The sequence below is a fragment of the Terrapene carolina genome, unplaced genomic scaffold (genome assembly GCF_002925995.2).
Source record: "Terrapene carolina triunguis isolate 2854851 unplaced genomic scaffold, T_m_triunguis-2.0 Scaffold247, whole genome shotgun sequence".
Taxonomy (NCBI): domain Eukaryota; kingdom Metazoa; phylum Chordata; order Testudines; family Emydidae; genus Terrapene; species Terrapene triunguis.
Genome location: NW_020664598.1, coordinates 6,407,262 through 6,425,766, shown reverse-complemented (window position 1 = coordinate 6,425,766; position 18,505 = coordinate 6,407,262). Strand labels below are relative to the sequence as shown.

The window sequence follows — 18,505 nt, the reverse complement described above, 5'->3', positions numbered from 1 at the left end:
GCATTTTGCTAATAGTTCTCATCTCTTTGGCCACTTCCTTCAGAATTCTGGATCCTTCCTGGCCCTAGAACTGTGTTATGGGTCAGCTGTTTTAATTTGCTTATCACATAACAGATAAGGCTCTGATTTCCTTCAGTATTTCTTCTTCCTCTCGGGAGATTTATGTCTCTGGTCTCTTCTAGGAATATTGAGGCAAACAATGGATTTAATTTTTACATTTTTTACAGCCACTTATGCTGATTCTGTCAATAATCCATCTTTGCTATCTCAGAGATTGCAATGTCTCACTTAATGACCTCTTGTTGCATGTGCTTGAAAAATGTCTTTCCATTTATTGTAACTTCCTATGTAATCTTCCTTTCACTCTCCACCTTTTGGTTTTCTCTCTTCTTTTTTTACACTCTCATGAGCTGTAAAGGGCTGAATTTTAATGGATCTGTCAGGAATAACTGAAAAATGGGTCTCTGAGCAAGACTAAAATCTACGGGAAAGATTATGCATGGCCGTGTAACAATGTATGTATATAGTTCTGTCAAGAATTACCATATGTAACGCACGCAAAGTACTATAGACATTCAATTATTTTAGCTTCATCCAAGACAGAATTTAGTAATGTACTAAAGTTTGTTTGGTACTTTTACAATCTGTTTGGATCAGTGCCTTGTGCCAAGATAGAATAAAGTTACACAGCTCTCCAAGTAACAGGAGCTGATCAAATCAATTTTAAGATCCTGGGTGTGGGTCACTGCTGTGCGACTCTAGTTTTATGCTGGTGAAATGAATGGAGTTCAGACATTGTCAAACTGAAGTAACTCAGTGACGATCAAGGCCCTCTATGTCCACTTGTGCCTCAAAGCTGCCAGAATGGAAAATACATACAAAAATGAGGAGAAAGAGGATGGTTATATAAATGGTGGCCACCTTTCAGTGGAACAAAAAGTATTGCATGGTGATGTGGCATTGAAAAGGCCTTTTTTTTTTTTTTTTTTTTTTTACAGCCTGCAAGGTAACTGCAGATCGTGGGACACACCTGTGAAAATCGGCATTCTGTCAGGTAGTTTAGGATGGGTGTTAGTCCTACTGTTTGCTCCTCAACTTTGGGGAATTGAGAACCAGGAACTCCCTTCCTACAATTTAGTAAGTGACATCCACTAAAAATCTTACATCCTTAGGCTACATCTACACTGTGAGCTAAGAGTGTGAATCTGAGCTCACGTCTACATACTCACGCTAGCTCATCTGAACTAACAAGAGTATAAATAGGAGTGTAGGCACGGTAGTAGGGGCAGTGACAGCAGCGGCAGCAGCGGCATAGCTAAGCCATGCCGACTACATACCTACAGGGTGCAGGCAGATTTGCACTTGGCATGGCTAAGCTGTGCCGCCACTGCTGCTGCTGCCCGTACTATCAGGGCTAGGTTGCTACTTATACTTGCGGTAGCTCGATGTTTATCTGTAAGGAACTGGAAATCACACTCCTAGCTCATAGTGTAGATGAAGCCTTACCCAGAAGTCTGTTCGATCTTGTATAGGTTAGGAGCACATTCTCATTAGAATAAATATAGACATAAGTGAGATGCTTTGCGGAGGCTGAAGTTCCCCAATACTGTCATGATTACCAGTTGATCATACATAGCAGCATAGGATATGAATGACTGAACTACTTCAGCACAGTGAAACCCTATGGAACCCTTGTTTAAAAACAGGGAATCCATTTAATACAGCTCAATGTATTTCTGTGAAGCAAAGTCCAGTTACAATGAAGAATTGTTTAATGATGTAGAGTTATTTAAATGGACACATCTTTTTTTAAATGGAGCCTTCACCAGCTGTTCTGCCCTTTTATTGCAAATGCAGAAGGAACATAATTCACTACCCTAGCATATAAAATCCGAGATAGAAATGATTTAGATGCATGTGTGTGTTCTTTATACACCTGGTATGTTTTCTCACATTTCAAACACAAATCAGTGGGAAAACTTGTCGCTCCTGTTATAATAAACTCTGTGATATAGTGCATTTTCTCCCCTCATAGTAAGCAGAAATTGACGATCAGAGGTTTGCATTTTACTAGGACAATTATGGGCCTATTGCTGTTCTGGAGGAATTACATTTTTCTCACTCTGAAATTTTGTGGTGTCATTTACATCCAGTGACTGGAAATGAGCCTTTGCTCCTATTCCTTTCCTCTTGCTGGGCCCAGACATGCACGTGGGGCACATCGTCAAGAGTGCTGTGTGTAGTGGAGATGGAAAGATGGGGTGTCAGCCCATTCAAGAGCTCCCAAAATAGGTCACGTAACCTCCCCAGGAACTGCACAGGCACCTGCAGTTGTAACATTAACCTGTTCCTCAGTGTAACATATAGGGCAACACCATAATTGCAGCTACGAAATGAACCATAAAGCATCAGTTTCTGTACTTTCAACTGCAAATTCTTACAGCATAATGGGAAGGAAAGGGTGAATGGCTGTATCTGACACCCCCTACGTTCAAGACAAATTCTATGCTAACCTCAACCCCTCGTTGATTTGTCTTTATCCATCTGCTGTCTCTTGTCTTATACTTAGATTAGAAGCTCTGTGGAACAGGGACCATCTTTTTGTCCTCTGCTTGTACAGCACCTAGCACAATGGAGTAATGGTTCATGATTAGGGCTTCTAAGGGCTGTGGTAACACAAAATAAATAATAGCAATAACTCAGAGTAACATCTTAGGGCCTACCTGTGTTGTAACCCCTCCCAAGAGCTGGCCAGGGACGGTGATTCTTCCAAAGGTTGCCCAGATACCAGTCACTCTGGTTCTCCACCAAGCCGAGAACCTGCTGGCCTGAAAACAAGCAACATGCAAACAGATCATTAAACAGAAGACAATTAGTTTATGGGAATCAAATACAAAATCTGGAGTAGGGCAGGCAGTGAAAACAGAGCCTAGCAGTTCTGATGCTCCCTTCTTTCACATGTTATGAAGATGAGTAATCACCTAACTAAAATCGGGAACATCCTGGTAGTGCAAGCTCATCATGGCTCATTTCTCTCCTTTCTCCCCGGGCTAGTTTGAGTAACTAAACACTATGGGAATCTTTGTCACACTGACAAAAATATATATCAACCAGGCAAATCTGAATGCTGCCTGATTTTGGCATACCATGCTGGAGAATCCTTCCGATGAGAAGACAGGGTTACTACCAGGATACTCTAATATAATGGTCTGTTTGTACTTTGATGATAATAATTTAATTGGAAAATGGGTCTGATATGGAAAATTATTTCCTCTTGCCATTATTTCCCCTTTAATTTCAGCATTTTCTCTGGCAGAGCAACAGAGGAAATTCCTTTTGCTCTAGCAAATGATGGATTCGAAGGTTTTAGCTAAAAGAGAAAGTTGCACAGATTTAACTGAGGGCTTGTCTCCACGATGGGGTAATGCACACTCCGGGGGGAGGGGGGAGTGGGGGTGATTTCTAAAGCGCACTATCGAGCCGAGCATTCACTGGTCTGCATAGATCCTGCTGGTGCGCACGTAAAGTACCCTGGTGCACTTTAACATAGTGCCATTTGAAACAGTACTGTGTGAAAGTGGACTAGGGAACTTTTAGTGTACACCAGCAGGGTGTACGTGGATCAATTAATGTGCCCTGAGAAATGCTGTATAAAATGTGAGCAAGAAAAGTGACTGAAACAGTCCTTTTGGAGAGAGGGGGAAATTTAATTTGTAACCAGGAAAAGAAAAGGGTGACAATGTTTCAGGGTATGTCTGCACTACGGCTGGGAGATGCAACTCGCACTACTAGCTCAGCTAATAAAGAGCAGCGTGGATACTGGAGCACAGGTGGTGGCTTGGGCTAGCCACCTGACTCCAAGCCTGCCTGACCCCGTGGGTCCGGGCTCAGGTGGCTAGCTTGAGCTGCCACCTGTGCCACAATGTCCAGACTGCTATTTTCAATGGAATAGCTCAAGCGAGTGCGAGTCTGCCTGCCCACACTGGGAATCATACCTCACAGCTGCAATGCAGACATCCCCTCAGTGGGTAGGCCCCCTCAGGGAGATTGTGGTGGACAACAGCTGAATGACTGAGACTGGAAACTGTATTACCACCTTTTCTAGATACTATAGAAACACCATGCTCTGAAAGGTGAGAACATGGTTTCAAACCTGAAGTCCCAACTACCCTAGCAAAACTGCCATGTTTTCAGTTACGATATGCTAGTAGGCAGAGATTGGTCAAACATGACATAGCCAGTATGGGACCAAATCAGCATCACCAAAAGCTGTTAGAGCCATATGAAGACTGTGTTTTGAGGGAAGAAATGGTGAGCGGTGTGATTCATTAAAATTCATAAGCACACGGGATGAAGCCCGTTCAGATTAGGTGATCACAATGGTCCCTTTTGGCCTCATAATCTATAAAACACTGATATCTAGAGTAGTGTATGAGAGTTCTTTGTTCCAGACCATCTTATAAGGGGTGGTTTGGAATAATAAAATATAATAATAAATAAGAATAATATAATTATTATATTATATATATTATATAACAAAACAAAAATGTATTTTATGGGAACATTGTATTAATCATGATATGGTCTGTCATCACCTTGACCAATCTACTTGTGTGGCCTTTCTTTTTCCATTCCTGTCCGTTAGTCTCTTTAGAACATGAGCAATTTCGGGCAAGGACCATTTCTTCTTCAAAGGCAGCATATCAAGGATGCTACTGAAAGTTAATAATAATAGTTGTGTGAGGAGGGCATGGCAAGTGAGAGGAGGAGGTCAAAAAGCAGATGTCTTCTTTTCACTCGATCTCTAAACCACACACAAGCACTGTCTCCTTTCAAAAGAAAAGAATATCCATCTGGAAGACTACAAGGCTAACACCTGTTGATTCAGGGCTGGAAGGCTGACTGTTCCTTATAAACACCACTCCATTAGAGACAGAGTACAGTAAATCAAAAGAGAAAACTATTAGTAAAGGATGAGAAAACCAGAGAAGAAAATTCAGGGACAGCCCGGCTGGAACTGAATGTCACAGGTGATAAGAACTGAATGACCCTGCCCATATTCTAACAGTGCATTTCACAACTCAGCAGTTAGCAGATGCTGCTCAGGATTGTACTTCTCACATCAAAAGAAATGCTAGAATCCCATCAGAAAGAAACAGATATTTAAATTCCTCTCCCTGGAACATCAGTCTGCTTTCATTATTTTATTCCTATGCATTACCAAACACAAGTCACAGGGTTCAGTCTTCAAACTGATTTATAATAGGCAATGCACAAACCTTGTTGCTGGTTAATGGATTTGCTCTCCCACCTATTGATCCCAACTCTCCATTTTGAAAGATATTCTTATCCCTCACCTAGTTTTTCCCCAAAGAGAGAGCGGAAGGCTTAGAAAACAATCTTTGGTTGTATCCTTTAATTTATTCCCCCCCCCCTCAAAATAAGGGGAGAATATGAAAAAAAGACTAAAACAACAACAAAGTAAATGAACAGGAAGGGATCTAGAGAGGGAAAAGATGAGTAACATGTTGGTTTCCATGTGCTAGGAATTTATCAAAATTTTCTAAAAAGTTAAACCAAATCTTTTCCTGTGTCTGACGTTCCTCTTCCCCTAAACGTTATCTGCTCTTCAGCTGCCAGATAAGCCAAGTCGCTGTGCCAAGCATCTATCCCTGGAGGCAATTCTGCTCTTCCACCTAAGCAATATGAGTCATTTAGCTATAAGCACTGCTTTAGAGAACTAAGCTTTCAGTGGGTTGGAGTGTGTCCAAGATGACAGGATATATCCCAAAACACAGTTCTGGGAAGTAATTTTTAAGGCGGTATCCATTATCATATTAATCCTCCTGCCTACTTCCAGCCAAAAGGATTGTATGATCCTGGGACAACCCCAACACATGTGAGCCAGCATGGCTCCAGGAGCCCAACTTCTCCAGGAGCAGTCTGTTTTGGAAAGGCTCATGCAGTGTTTTCCTATATGGGGACCAGTGTGAACAAAATATAATTTTCTGCTGGATCAGCCTTACTCGTAGATCGATAGTAGAAAGTTAAATGTTTTGCAAGGCACTTCCCCATTGGCTAGGGTTCAAAGATATACACGAATCTGTGTCCCAGGCTTGGCACAGGCAATCTACATTAGGGAGGGTCTTTGGGGACAGAAAGTCATAACAGGCTACAGCTAGCTGTAGAGCCCTCTCCCACCAAACAGCAATACTAGAGTCATTGGTGCTCCCAGCCCATCAGCACAAACTATGCCCTCCAAGAGGTGATTAAGCTGCAGGTAACGCCATGCAGCTGGACCAGGTAGGTTATACTGTTATTGGAATGTTTGGAATAGCAGAAACTGATTCTCTAAGATCAACGGAGAGACCTAAATTACTCCTTTATTCACCCGCTTTTTCCACATTAATGATTTCTCATCAATTTTCAACAATGGGCCACCTCAAAGTACAGCAACAATGTGTGACCAGGGATAGAATTAAAAATTTCTAGCGAAACTGGCCCTTGTTTGTCTGGTAGCTTACACTGTAGGGGACATTTTATAATCAAAACAGTAATAGGCTGAAACCAGTCTTCCTGCCAGCGGAGGGGATAGATCAACTCTCACTCCACCAGCAGCCAGGGAGAGATCTGCTCCATTATGTTGTGGAGACACAAGGCTTCCTGGCTAAGGATAAAGGGCTCTCTGATAACACTGCCCGTTGGGGAAATGGAAGCCCTGATGTGACTGGGAGTTACAATCTACCTAGAGCCAGTCTTGGCCTCCCACCCACTCCCCAGAGAAATATTTTTAAAATTCCTTTAATTTTCCTAAGATAAAACTGAGGAATAATAACTGGAGACATCTCAGGATATACACTATTCAGAGAAACACATTCATTTTGATAATATTAATTTTGCCCCAAAGGCTAAAGGTAAGGATTCTCAGACTGCCTAAATCTCTCACAACCTGGGTTAAAATATGCTCTAGATTAATTTTGACCAGATTTTCCATCTAATTGGGGATGAGTATCCCTAAATATTTAATGTTTGAGTTGCCACTTAAAATAAAATAATCTTTGGTTGTATCCTTTTATTTGTATCCTTCCTCTCATCCCTCCCTCTCTCCCTCCCTCAGTCACTTCCTTTTCTTGACAACACTGGTCCAAATTCCATCCTCAGGAGCACCCATGGGGGTTTGACAGGACATAAAGCAGAAATTAGTACATACGGTCTTTGTTAAACTGATGCAATGACTTCTCTTCCAAGTTTGAAGTAAGTTGTGAGTGCTCACTTATATTCTTTACTAGTTCATTTCCATTTGCTCTAGACATGGATAACGTCACTGTCTGTTCCAAATTATTCCCTTCTGTAGCATCTGATCCAATGTTAGAGCTAGTTAGAAAACAGAATTTCCAACCCTCAGGACATTCTGACATTTCAAAATTTGTTTTCATCCAAAATCGGGACAAAAAGTCAAAATTTTAAAATGTTTTGCAGACCAGAAATTCTTAAATATTTTGATTTGGAACCATCAAAATGACCTAGGGAAATGTTTTGTTTTGTTAATGTTAAGCCATTTTGTTTCAATAATGTTGAAACTTTAGAATATTAAGTATATAGAATACAGTATTAAAATTTAAAATAAAGTTAAAAGCTTAGAAGTCAAAAGGAAATGATAAAAGTTGGAACCAAATGAGAAAGTCAAAATGAAATACTTCCTTTCAATTTTGAATCATTTTGAAAATTTTCCACCAAAAATGTTGTAAAAAATCAACATGTTCCCGCAAAATATGCGTATTTCAACAAAACTGCATTTTCTGACAGAAAACTGTTACAGAAAAAAAAAAAGTGACCAGCTCTATCTAATCTGTCTTCTCATTAGCCTTTAACACAGTTTTATTTAGTTACTTTTAAAACAGAATTTAGCACTTATAAATGTGACAGCTAGAGCAATGCATAGCATGGGCAGATGTTGTGAAAAACTCACTGCTCCCACAGCTCTGTGACTACATCTCAGTCCTGGTCTGCATCACTCCTACCTGTGATCCCCACCATATACACATAGTTCTGCCAATGCTTCTTAATCAAAACCTCCAGTAGCTCCTATTAACAAAGCCTTGGTCTTCTCCAGAGCAGAGACTGCAGTGCCAAATACGCTGGTGTGCATTTGTGATGTGGACATACCTCTACAAGGCACTTCCCCAGACTCATTTCACCTCTGACCATGTTGGCATTTGATCCCAGAGCTTTTGAGGTGAAAGACTAGTGCACTAAGTTGCTGTGCCACCAAGCATGGAGTCCTTTTTAAAAGACAAACAAATAGAGCTATTGTTTCGGATGAGAATACAGTGGCTACCATGACGCATTTGAATTGCTCAGTATTTTGCGCTATCTGTCTCTCCTTCTTAAGAATTATTATAATAAAACACCAAGACTAACAGCAAAAGCTTTGTCATTGTTTTCTGCTCTGGCCCTGCAGTTATGATTAAGTGCACTCCTCTCACTCTTTGTTACTCCAGGCACAAGTTAGCTTATGAAAATGAAGCTGTCTTCTTTACTTATTCATACATCATCACTAACAGCCAGACAACAGAAAACAAGGCTGTGATTCTGGTATGACCAGAGTGAAAATTTATCAAGCAGGCAGAACTAAAGCTCAAACGTCCTGAACCAGGTTGCATTCTGCCTGGCTGACGGAAGAGTCTTTCTTTAGAAGACAGCTGCCCTTCTACTGTATTTTTCACAGTGCAGCATTCTGACAGCTCACACAATGAAAGGTTCTTCTCACCATGCCTAAGCTCAGTTGTAGTTAGAAAGAGAACTAACTATGGAAAATGGACATTTCTGAGCCTGACAACTCAGTGTCTTAAATTCTGTCTTCACTTTGTGGATTTTTAATGGCTAACAGAGAGGAAGGACAGTCTTGTGGTTAGGATGCTGGACTAGAACTCAGGAAAGCTGGGCTCAATTCCTAGTCCTACTACAGCTTTCTTGTGTGACCACGGGCATGTCACTTATTCTCCCGTCTCAGATCTCCATCAGTGAAAATGGGGCTAATAATACTTCCTATCTCCCTGTTTGTCTGTTGCATCTATTTAGATTATAAACTCTTTGGAATAGGGACTGTATCTTACTGCATGTTTACACAGCACCCAGTACGATGGGCCCCTTAGCTCACGTGAGGCCTCTAGGTGATACTGGAATAAAAGTTTTATGAATATTTTCTAAATTTTCCCTAGTGGACATTTGAATCTTTTTTGTCCTAGCAGCTTTAAATGCTCCCACCTCCTTTACTGCAGTCACCACAAGAGCAAGGTACCCTCCTAGGGTGGGAGCGCTTTAGCAAGGCTGCCACTCCTGCCTCCTCTATGATTCCCATGGCACCAGGCCAATCACCAAAAGTGAGAGTAAACATAGTCATCAGACACTTGTGGCATGTCATCATCTGGTCCATACTGGCCTACGGGGAGTGGGATGTCACCTAAAAATGTCTTCACCTGCATTTGGTACAGTTTTCCATAGTGAATGGTAACCGAAATGTACTTCGCCAGCTTTAAAACTACAACATCAGGATTTCTGTACTAGAGAGGTTATTACAGCATACTAGAATAGAACTCTATGCTGCTGCTTCTGCCAAATACCTCCACTGTTATGATTTAGACCACCTCCCCCACCCCCCAAAAAAACCCCAAACCTCTGTACAAAATGAATCTTTGCACCACAGGACACTTCCCTGCCATAGCAATATGAATGTCTGTGTTTGTGCTGAGAGAGCGGATGAGGGAGGAAATTGGACTTCGAGTTCAAGCCTGGTAGGAGCTGGAAATATTGCAGAGATGATATCCCCCCACATTTGGGAGAGAGGAATGGAGAATAAAAGGATGAAAGTGGTGAAAAGAGAAAGAAGTAGATATTCCCAATGGCTGGGCCTCTCTGAATTGGCCAGCACTAAGTTATGCAATCATGGTCAACAGTGGACGAATCTACTATGTTACAGTCAGGTGGGGTTATTTTTTGCACCAATATGAGTTTAAATAGTTCCATTACTGCTCCTCCCAAACTCTTCATAACCCGCCTTCCCCATCACTTTGACTCTGCTCCAGGAGACGAGACAGAGCGAGAGCGCGCGTGCATGAGAATGACTCTAGGCCTGGTAGTTAGAGCACTCACCTGCAAGGTAGACAATTAGGATCCAGTCCCAGCACTCCAATGACTAAATTTTTTATTCAGTGTAGAACAGCTTCAACAGGAGAGATGGGTCTCACATCATACTGTCCTATAGACCAGTGGTTAGGGCACTCACCTGAGAAGTGGTAGATCCCAGTTCCAAATCCCTTCTCCCCCCAACAGGCGAGGGGGGGGGGGGTTTGTCTTGAACCTGGTGTCTCCCAGGTGAGTACCCTAATCACTGGACTAAAAGTTATGAGGGAGGTGGCCCTTCCTCCCCCATACCCTCCCAGTGTTTTGTGCAAGTTTACATATGGGACCCAATCCAGTAGGCAAACTCTGAGCATGCTTACTGGATTGAGCCCCATAGGTGAGGCGGAACGCCTATCTTCCTCTGGTTCGTACATTGCTTTGGGGCTTAGGTATCTCGATACTTGGCATGGGGCTGCAGTACACATGCACAGAGGCAGAAACACAGGTGCCTAGGGAACTTTTACTATAAAAACTTAGGCCCTGAGCCAGTTTAGGCAACTACAGGATTTGGTGGCAGCTGAGTGAGGGGTTTGTGAATCCCATTGGGTCCTGATTCTGGGATATAGGCGGCTAAAGTATTATTAGCCTCATTTGTGCCATGCAGGAATACATGATTATTGAATAAAGATTTCCCCATCTCCACCCCCAAAGATGATGAAACTGTCGTGGAGGAATGTGCTGAAGAAATGAAAGTAATTTTTCATGCACTGTCACTGTCTTTCACAGTTTTATCAATTTTATTGTTCAGAGGCTAAAGTTCTGAGTTACACCAAGTGGGTAGCACAGATCCTGTCTGTGACATACATTTTGGTAATGGAGAACTGAGCAGTGGGTTTCCATGTATAACCAATACTTATACTGAACTTTTTATAAGTAGATTTCAAAGCCCTTTATAGAAGAGGGCAGTATCTTCACTCCCATTTTACATATCATAGAATCATAGAAGATTAGGGCTGGAAGAGACCTCAGGAGGTCATCTAGTCCAACCCCCTGCTCAAAGCAGGACCAACCCCAACTAAATCATCCCAGTCAGGGCTTTGTCAAGCTGGGCCTTAAAAACATCTAAGCCTGGACATTCCACCACCTCCCTAGGTAACCCATTCCAGTGCTTCACCACCCTCCTTGTGAAATAGTTTTCCCTAATATCCAAGCTAGACCTCCCCCACTGCAACTTGAAACCATTGCTCCTTGTTCTGTCATCTGGTACCACTGAGAACAGCCTCGCTCCATCCTCTTTGGAACCCCCCTTCAGGTAGTTGCAGGCTGCTATCAAATTCCCCCTCACTCTTCTCTTCTGCAGACTAAATAAGCCCAGTTCCTTCAGCCTCTCCTCATAAGTCATGTGCCCCAGCCCCCTGATCGTTTTCACTGCCATCCACTGGACTCTCTCCAATTGGTCCACCTCCTTTCTGTAGTGGGGGGCCCAAAACTGGAGCGGGGGGCCCAAAACTGGGGAAAATATGGGGGAACTGAGGCACAGACTTGACATGATTTGCCCAAGGTCAGTGAGCAGGCCAGTGGCAGAGCAGGAATAGGATGCAGGTCTCCTGAGTACCAATCCAGTGCTCTAGTCTTTAGGTCATGCTGCCTCTCTCTATATTACAATCCATGTGTGATGATCTCAGCAGCCAAGAAGCATGCAGAGAGCCCCAGTAGCACTCCCTTGCTAACTGTCACATTGGCCAGCTCTCCCTTTGCTGGGTGAATTGGTGGCTGAGGAGGTTTTCTTCCCTCTCTCCACTTGCCTATAATACAGAGGAGTGGGAGTCAGGGCATCAGAGTTCTATTTTCTGCCCTGCCACAGATTTACTATGTGACTTTGGGCACAGCACCTGACCTTCCTCAACTGGCCAGATGCTGATTTCAGCAACACCGGTGTAAACCTGGAGTTAACGCCATTGAATTCAACTCGTGTAACAGAGATCAGTGTCAGGTCCTGAGTCTGAGTTTCCCCTTTTGTAAAATGGGGATATCAATCCTTACTTAATACAGGCATTTGTTGGGTTTAATTCAACAATGTTTGTAAAATGACTCCAGATACTTAGAACAGTGAACTAGTAGTTATATTTAACAAAACACTGAAATGAACTAAGCTGGAGAGAGAGAACGAACATATTAGTTACCCCGTAACTGATAGTGGAGGTTTTTCACATCCTTTCATTTTATATGCCACAGAAGGGAGAAGTAAAGGGAAGCAGCTATCAATATAAGGGCAAGATACTAAAGGCATGTTTTCCTTCTGAAGTAAAAACTGTCAAGCCTCCTACAAATTGCTCAAACAAGAGTAGATACAACAGGAATGTTTAGAAGTGTGGTTTGATGCAGGTACATCCACAAGAGCTTCTTTTTGCTCCATCAGGAGTTGTCCCAGAAGACAGTAGCAGGACAGACGCAGAAAGAGAATGTGACAAGCAAAATGAAAAGGACTGTTGTCCTCAGCTCTCCGAATAGAGAAAATCAGGCCCATTCTTGGTACAGAAGGGCTGCAGTCACACACTTGATAACAAAAAAGGTTGCCAAATTAGCACAAGTGGCATTAGAAGTCTAACTGGACCGACATTTCTTTCCCAGTTGGGGCTTAGTTCTGTTAAAAAAATAAACAAGATCTGTGTAGTGTAAGGAAAGTCCCTTTGGCTATGTGTGTTAATCAGCCTGAGAGATAGTCACAACACAAGAACGCAGAATTATTCCTCTCTTTGATGAGCATAGATTGCTGCATGAAAATAATAGATGCCTAATGCTTATAATACTGATGATTGGTCTGTTTATATGAAGAATCTACTCATACTGTTAACTTCAGGCTTCAAGACAAGTTAGGGGGCTCTATCATTATTGCTAAGAATGATTTATGCACTAGGGGTATCATCTAGCTATTGTTTTAAACTATTTATTTAGGAAGTTTTAACAAATTTACAGATCCTTGCCATGTAAATATCAGAAACAAAACAATCACTGCATCAGTTAGCTTTTGTCTAAAGAGCTATAATACAGCGGGGAGGGATAGCTCAGTGGTTTGAGCATTGGTCTGCTAAGCCCAGAGTTGTGAGCTCAATCCTTGAGGAGGCCATGTAGGGAACTGGGATAAAAATTTGTCTGGGGATTGGTCCTGCTTTGAGCAGGGGGTTGGACTAGATGATCTCCTGAGGTCCCTTCCAACCCTGATGATCTATGATTAATCAGAGCTGTCTTTTTAATAGAGTGCTACCACATTACAGAGTGAGCATCATTACATCTATGTAATTTCCAATGATTTTATTAAATTGAGTGAAATCTCTATATACACATATTTAACAGACCAGGTACATCTATCAAATGTTCATATTCAAACAACTGGATCAGTGCGCTTTTTTTTTTTTTTCAGGTTAATGTACTTTGAGTACTGAATAAACGGTAACCAAATGTCTAGAATATTTATCTGTCCTCTATCTTCCTGGATATGTAACTGGTGTGTGAATATTTCCATAACCAAATCCCTCCCATTTTTTTTTGAATCATTACTCAATGGTTGGGCTATTTTTTTCCAATGAGAGACTATCAATAGCTGAGCAGATAGCTACTAGTAGATGAGAGATTAATTCTTTCCTTTTGTGTGACCATTTCTACTAGGAAGCCCCTGGAGGGTTACCAAGGATCATTTGATAATAAATATCCAACAATTTGTGGATTGCATCCCAACACTCTCCAATGTCTGGACACATTCACCATAAATGCATAACATCTCCTCTTTCACCGCAATTTTGTCAACATTTATCCCCATTCACTCTCTCTATTTTTTAACCTGACTGGTGTGAGATACCATTGAAGCAAAGATTGATATCAATTAGTTATAATTTTGTTTCCTAATTGACCAGACACCATCACTTCCATTAAAGTTCGGTTTCTTATAACATAGGTTTTCTAGAAAGTTGAGAAAGTCAATGCCTGACTTGAAAGTACTGGTAACAAGGGAGAGTGGGCCAGTTAAAGTTAGTTTTGATATCTAGATAAGTCAGAAAAGTTTCTTTACTGAAAAGCTGGCCAACTGTGCGTATTCCATGTCTCACTTTGAAGCTTTCTGGTTTGCAATTTGGGTTAAGATCTGGATTATTTGCAATGGGTGTCCTTAGTGAGGGAAAAGAGCTGATGTTTTTATTTTTATGATCTGGCATTAAGGACAATTCCAAGTGCTCGCCGAATATTGTCTAAATTAGCTAGTAATTTTAAAGTGGTAAACGTTTGTCCTTGGCTAATGGTTGAACACAGTTGCTCCCATTTGCACATCATGAAGTGGGTTTGCTGCACTATAGGCTCAACCAGACAACAATCGTCTGTCTTGTATCTCTAGTCCATGGTGTAGGGCATACTTCTGCTTGATGGAACAAAGCAGAGGTTGCATAGAGGAAAAAAAAAAGGAAGCAGAATGCCTTAGAGATTAGAGTAAGGCGATGTGGGTTCTAGTCCTCGTTCTGCTACTGACTTGTTGTGTAATCTAAGTCACAACCTTATGGTGCTTCAGTATCTCCATCTGTAAAAGGGCTTGATCCTGCAGAGGCTAGCTACAGAAGTGTTGAGCTTATTAGCACAAGAGAATAGGCGATGAGCAGGATAAGGAACCTGATCCTGCACTAATGAGAGTGCTGCAAGTTACTCTTGTCTGCTACCAGAAGGGTGCATGCCTAACTGGCAGGCTTGAGGATCATACTTGAGTCCTGATATGACCATTCTTCATCCAAACTCAGATCGTCTTTTTATCCTGCACTCTTGAGAGAAAGAAAGTAATAGGGCAATGGAGTTGAGGCTTATTTCTCTCAATAAGAGGACCATGTCTAGCACATAACTCTAAATGCCGCCACCTACTGTCTCAGCTCACACTTGCACTGACATGCAACGACCTTGCACAAGGCAAGGTCTTGTAGCATCAAGGCTGGCATGGTGATACAAATACTTACCTTGCACTGTAAAGCACCTGGAAATCCTGGGATGAAAGACACTATACATACTATTTGTTGCTATTAAATATTTATTACTATTTATTGTTCTCTCTCAGCTGGTCACTCCAGGTAAGGCGCACACCTATCAAATGACGATGAAGTGGTTAATATTTCCTGACAAAGAATCAAATTATTCTTTAGAGGAAGGGAAAAAAAATCTTCAGACTTTTGCAAATAAATCTTTGCTGATGGCTCTAGAGATTTTAGGCTGGTTACCTAACCTCCATCTTATCACTGGCATTTCTCATTCTTTCCTGTTTATTTGCTTAGTGCTTAACGGTTCCTTTCATCTTGAGGAACATAACAGCAAAGAGGAGGGAGTTAGTGTTGACTGAGTAAGAAAAGAACCAAGTGCTATGAAAATCAGCTCCTTCAAGCTCTCTCTCTCTCTCTCGCTCTAATTATTCCATTAGCACAGGTCTTGCTTTAATTGAGACAAACAGATGAAAAATATGATTGAACAGTTCCCAGGAGAGCAGAATTTTATTACATCGCTCTGAGCCAGTGAGACTTTAAAGTGTTATAAAAGGGTTAAAGTTTAAAAGAAAATAGGTGAGAGAGTTAGAGAAGGTGCAAATTTCAGTAGGTGGATATGTTGTTGATAAAGGGAAAAAGGGTGGAGGGGGCAAGACTTGCTGTCCAGTGTGCAACAACTCTCCTAATGAATTCTGCACACCATCTCATTCAACTCGGTAATATTTCATTCATTGATTTTACTGTCAAATGAAAAGGCGCTTGTTCCAAGTGGCATTTAGTGAGACAGATGGGGAGAGACCTAGACTTCATTACTTGGAGTTTGCTCTCTGGATAATGTTGACGTTACATGGGTAGAAAGCAACAGAGGGCAAAAGTCCACCACTTCCGATGTCTGGAACATCTCTTTGGTTCACTTCCTGGCAGCTGAAGGGCTTTTAATTTCATCAGACTGTAGTCTGCCTCACCTGTCATCTGCAGAGGCTTATGAAACAGTTTGGCTTATACTGTCCTTCTCACCCACAAGCTTTATGCAACCAGATCTCATGAGAGACACTCCAGAAGCAGAATTCACTGCTGGTGTTGATGGCCATTTCTAGACTTCCCTTCCATTTTGGAGGTGGTGGGCAGGCAAAGGCTATGAATTGTTGCACTTTGACTTGGCTAAATGGATGTTATTGAGATGCAGAGTTACGGTAAATCTACCCAAAGTATTTATCATTGTGCTTCCAAGAGAAGACATATAAGTTCTTACTCAGCCGAGCCTGTCCACTCTAGCCCCAGCACTACAAATGCCATCAGAAAAAGCCCGAAGCGTGCTTGCTGACACTAGCTACCAATGACTGTATGAAAGAGAAGGTGGCTAAGAACTCTGAGCTGGTTTTAGTCACAGCAGTAAATGAAGAGATAAACCAAATAGCACCAGCAGGTGGGAGTGCTGCCTATATACAGAGTAAGCTTGTAGTAGGAACTTACAGAAAACTGAAACTCTGTTGTTTAAAAAGGCACACTGCAAACCCTTTTAGATGAGAAATTAGTAAAATTAAAATCCCCCCCCCTTGGATACTTATTTGCAGCAGCACATGGCCGGAGGGGTAAGACCACATTATCTATTCCTGCATGTAAATGAGATCCAATAAGATGGAGGAATAGGCCCATCTGCTGTTTACCTATGACAGCCCAACAGCTGCTATTCTAGCTATGGAGGGTTGGGGACCTAGAGTTTATACCCGCCCTGTCCCCTTGAAGTCTGATGCAGATAGGGGGAAGAAGTATGGTGAAGCCTCAATCCAGGAGAGTAATAAACTTGGAGGATAATTATCAGTGGAAGGTAATTATCAGTCTTACTTTTGAAGGAGATGCTGAGGTGGAGACTGTTCACCACAGGACTGTCTACTGGGAAGAGAGGCAGGGTAGATGTATAATGGCATGGGAGGAATTGGATGCATCTTGCAGGTAGTACTGTTGGGATAAGGAATGAGATGAAGCAGAGTGTGGTCAGAGCCCAGACCAGAACCGAGGAAGTTTTGAAGCTATTTTTGCATTTTGTTTTGAGGAAGGGGTGAGGAAAGGGTCTAGAGCAAATTTCGGGGGGAAAGGACAAGAGGGAAGCAGTTGCTGGCCATGGAGGGTCTGCTGTGAGAAGAGCGGAGAGCACAGAGGGTGTGTATTTGAAGAAATATATTGATTTGTAATAATATTACTAACAGGAACGTTAACATAATATATTAAAATATTTGTGTAATACTACAGGGCCTGATTCTCCCCTCACACTGGTAAAAATCAAGGGTAATGCCATTTAAATCCAGATGCTCTATTGGGTTAAACTGTCATAGATGCCACTGAAGTTAATGAGGTTATGCCATTTTACACCAGCTGAGGATCTGGCCCAGTGCACGGAGTAAGATGCTGTTCTTGTGCTGGTGCACGTGAACCAGGATGTCAAAAACTTTACATCTTCACATATCTTTAGCTACACACAGACCAAAAGGCTGCAAACTCCGTGACAACTAATTCAATCTGAAAACAGATTTTGGTATTGAAGTGACTATAACGTTATTAGTAACGGGGCTAAACAAAAGAGTGATTTTTTGAAAAGAGGATTTTAGTCTCTCTTTAAACAATGCTGTCACAGAGTCCAAGATGGTGCAGCAAAAGCACCAGATGAAAGAAACCATTCCTCTGCACCCCCGCAATAAATAAATAAATAAATAAAGTAAAAGTACCATAAGTTCTTATGACATCATAGATCCTGGACCCGAGCCGTGCAACCCTTGCAAGAAAGCATTCAAAAGGCAAAAAGCCACTGTACCAATTAATCCTCTTATCCTCTACTAATGCATGAAATGTAAGCAGCATTCCCTTTATGATGCAGTAAAACAATTTTTATGGGTTATCTATCCAACTCATGTCATGATGTATTTTTCAAATCAAAAAGGGTAAGAACAAGGAGTCAAGTGAGCATAAATCCCTATTGCTCATTTCCCTGGTTGTCGACCTAGGGGCAACAGGGAAAGCAATATAAAAAGAGAAAGTTGTAGAATTCGCAACTAGCCTTGGCTAACACTCATCGCACAGATGCAAGATGGCACTATAAACTCTTCCTTAAAAAGTGAAGCTATTAGTTAGATTACATAACAGTTACTGGCAGAAGGTCCACATGATGACCCCTCTTTGCGTTCAAAGTTCTATCACGAGTTAAAGTTCATTGGCTCTGCCTCAGCTGAACTAAAAAATCTCAAAAAATGTACCCAGGATATGTCACTCCTTATTGGCATGTGGTGTAAGGCTGAGGTGGTTTCTCTTTCAAAGGAGTGCAGCAGATCTAGTAGACCCCATACCTTCAATAATCAATATGAATTACAGTTTGAAACCCATTT

General features: G+C 41.8%; 1 protein-coding gene across 1 annotated transcript in view; it reads right to left on the bottom strand.

Moving 5' to 3' along the window:
• Positions 1-18,505, bottom strand: part of LARGE1 (LARGE xylosyl- and glucuronyltransferase 1) — a 358,667-nt gene that overhangs the window by 82,262 nt on the left and 257,900 nt on the right. Inside the window, exon 7 of the mRNA XM_026657558.1 lies at positions 2,724-2,828. Within this exon, the coding sequence (XP_026513343.1) occupies positions 2,724-2,828 (105 nt within the window). The remainder of the gene's footprint in view (positions 1-2,723; positions 2,829-18,505) is intronic.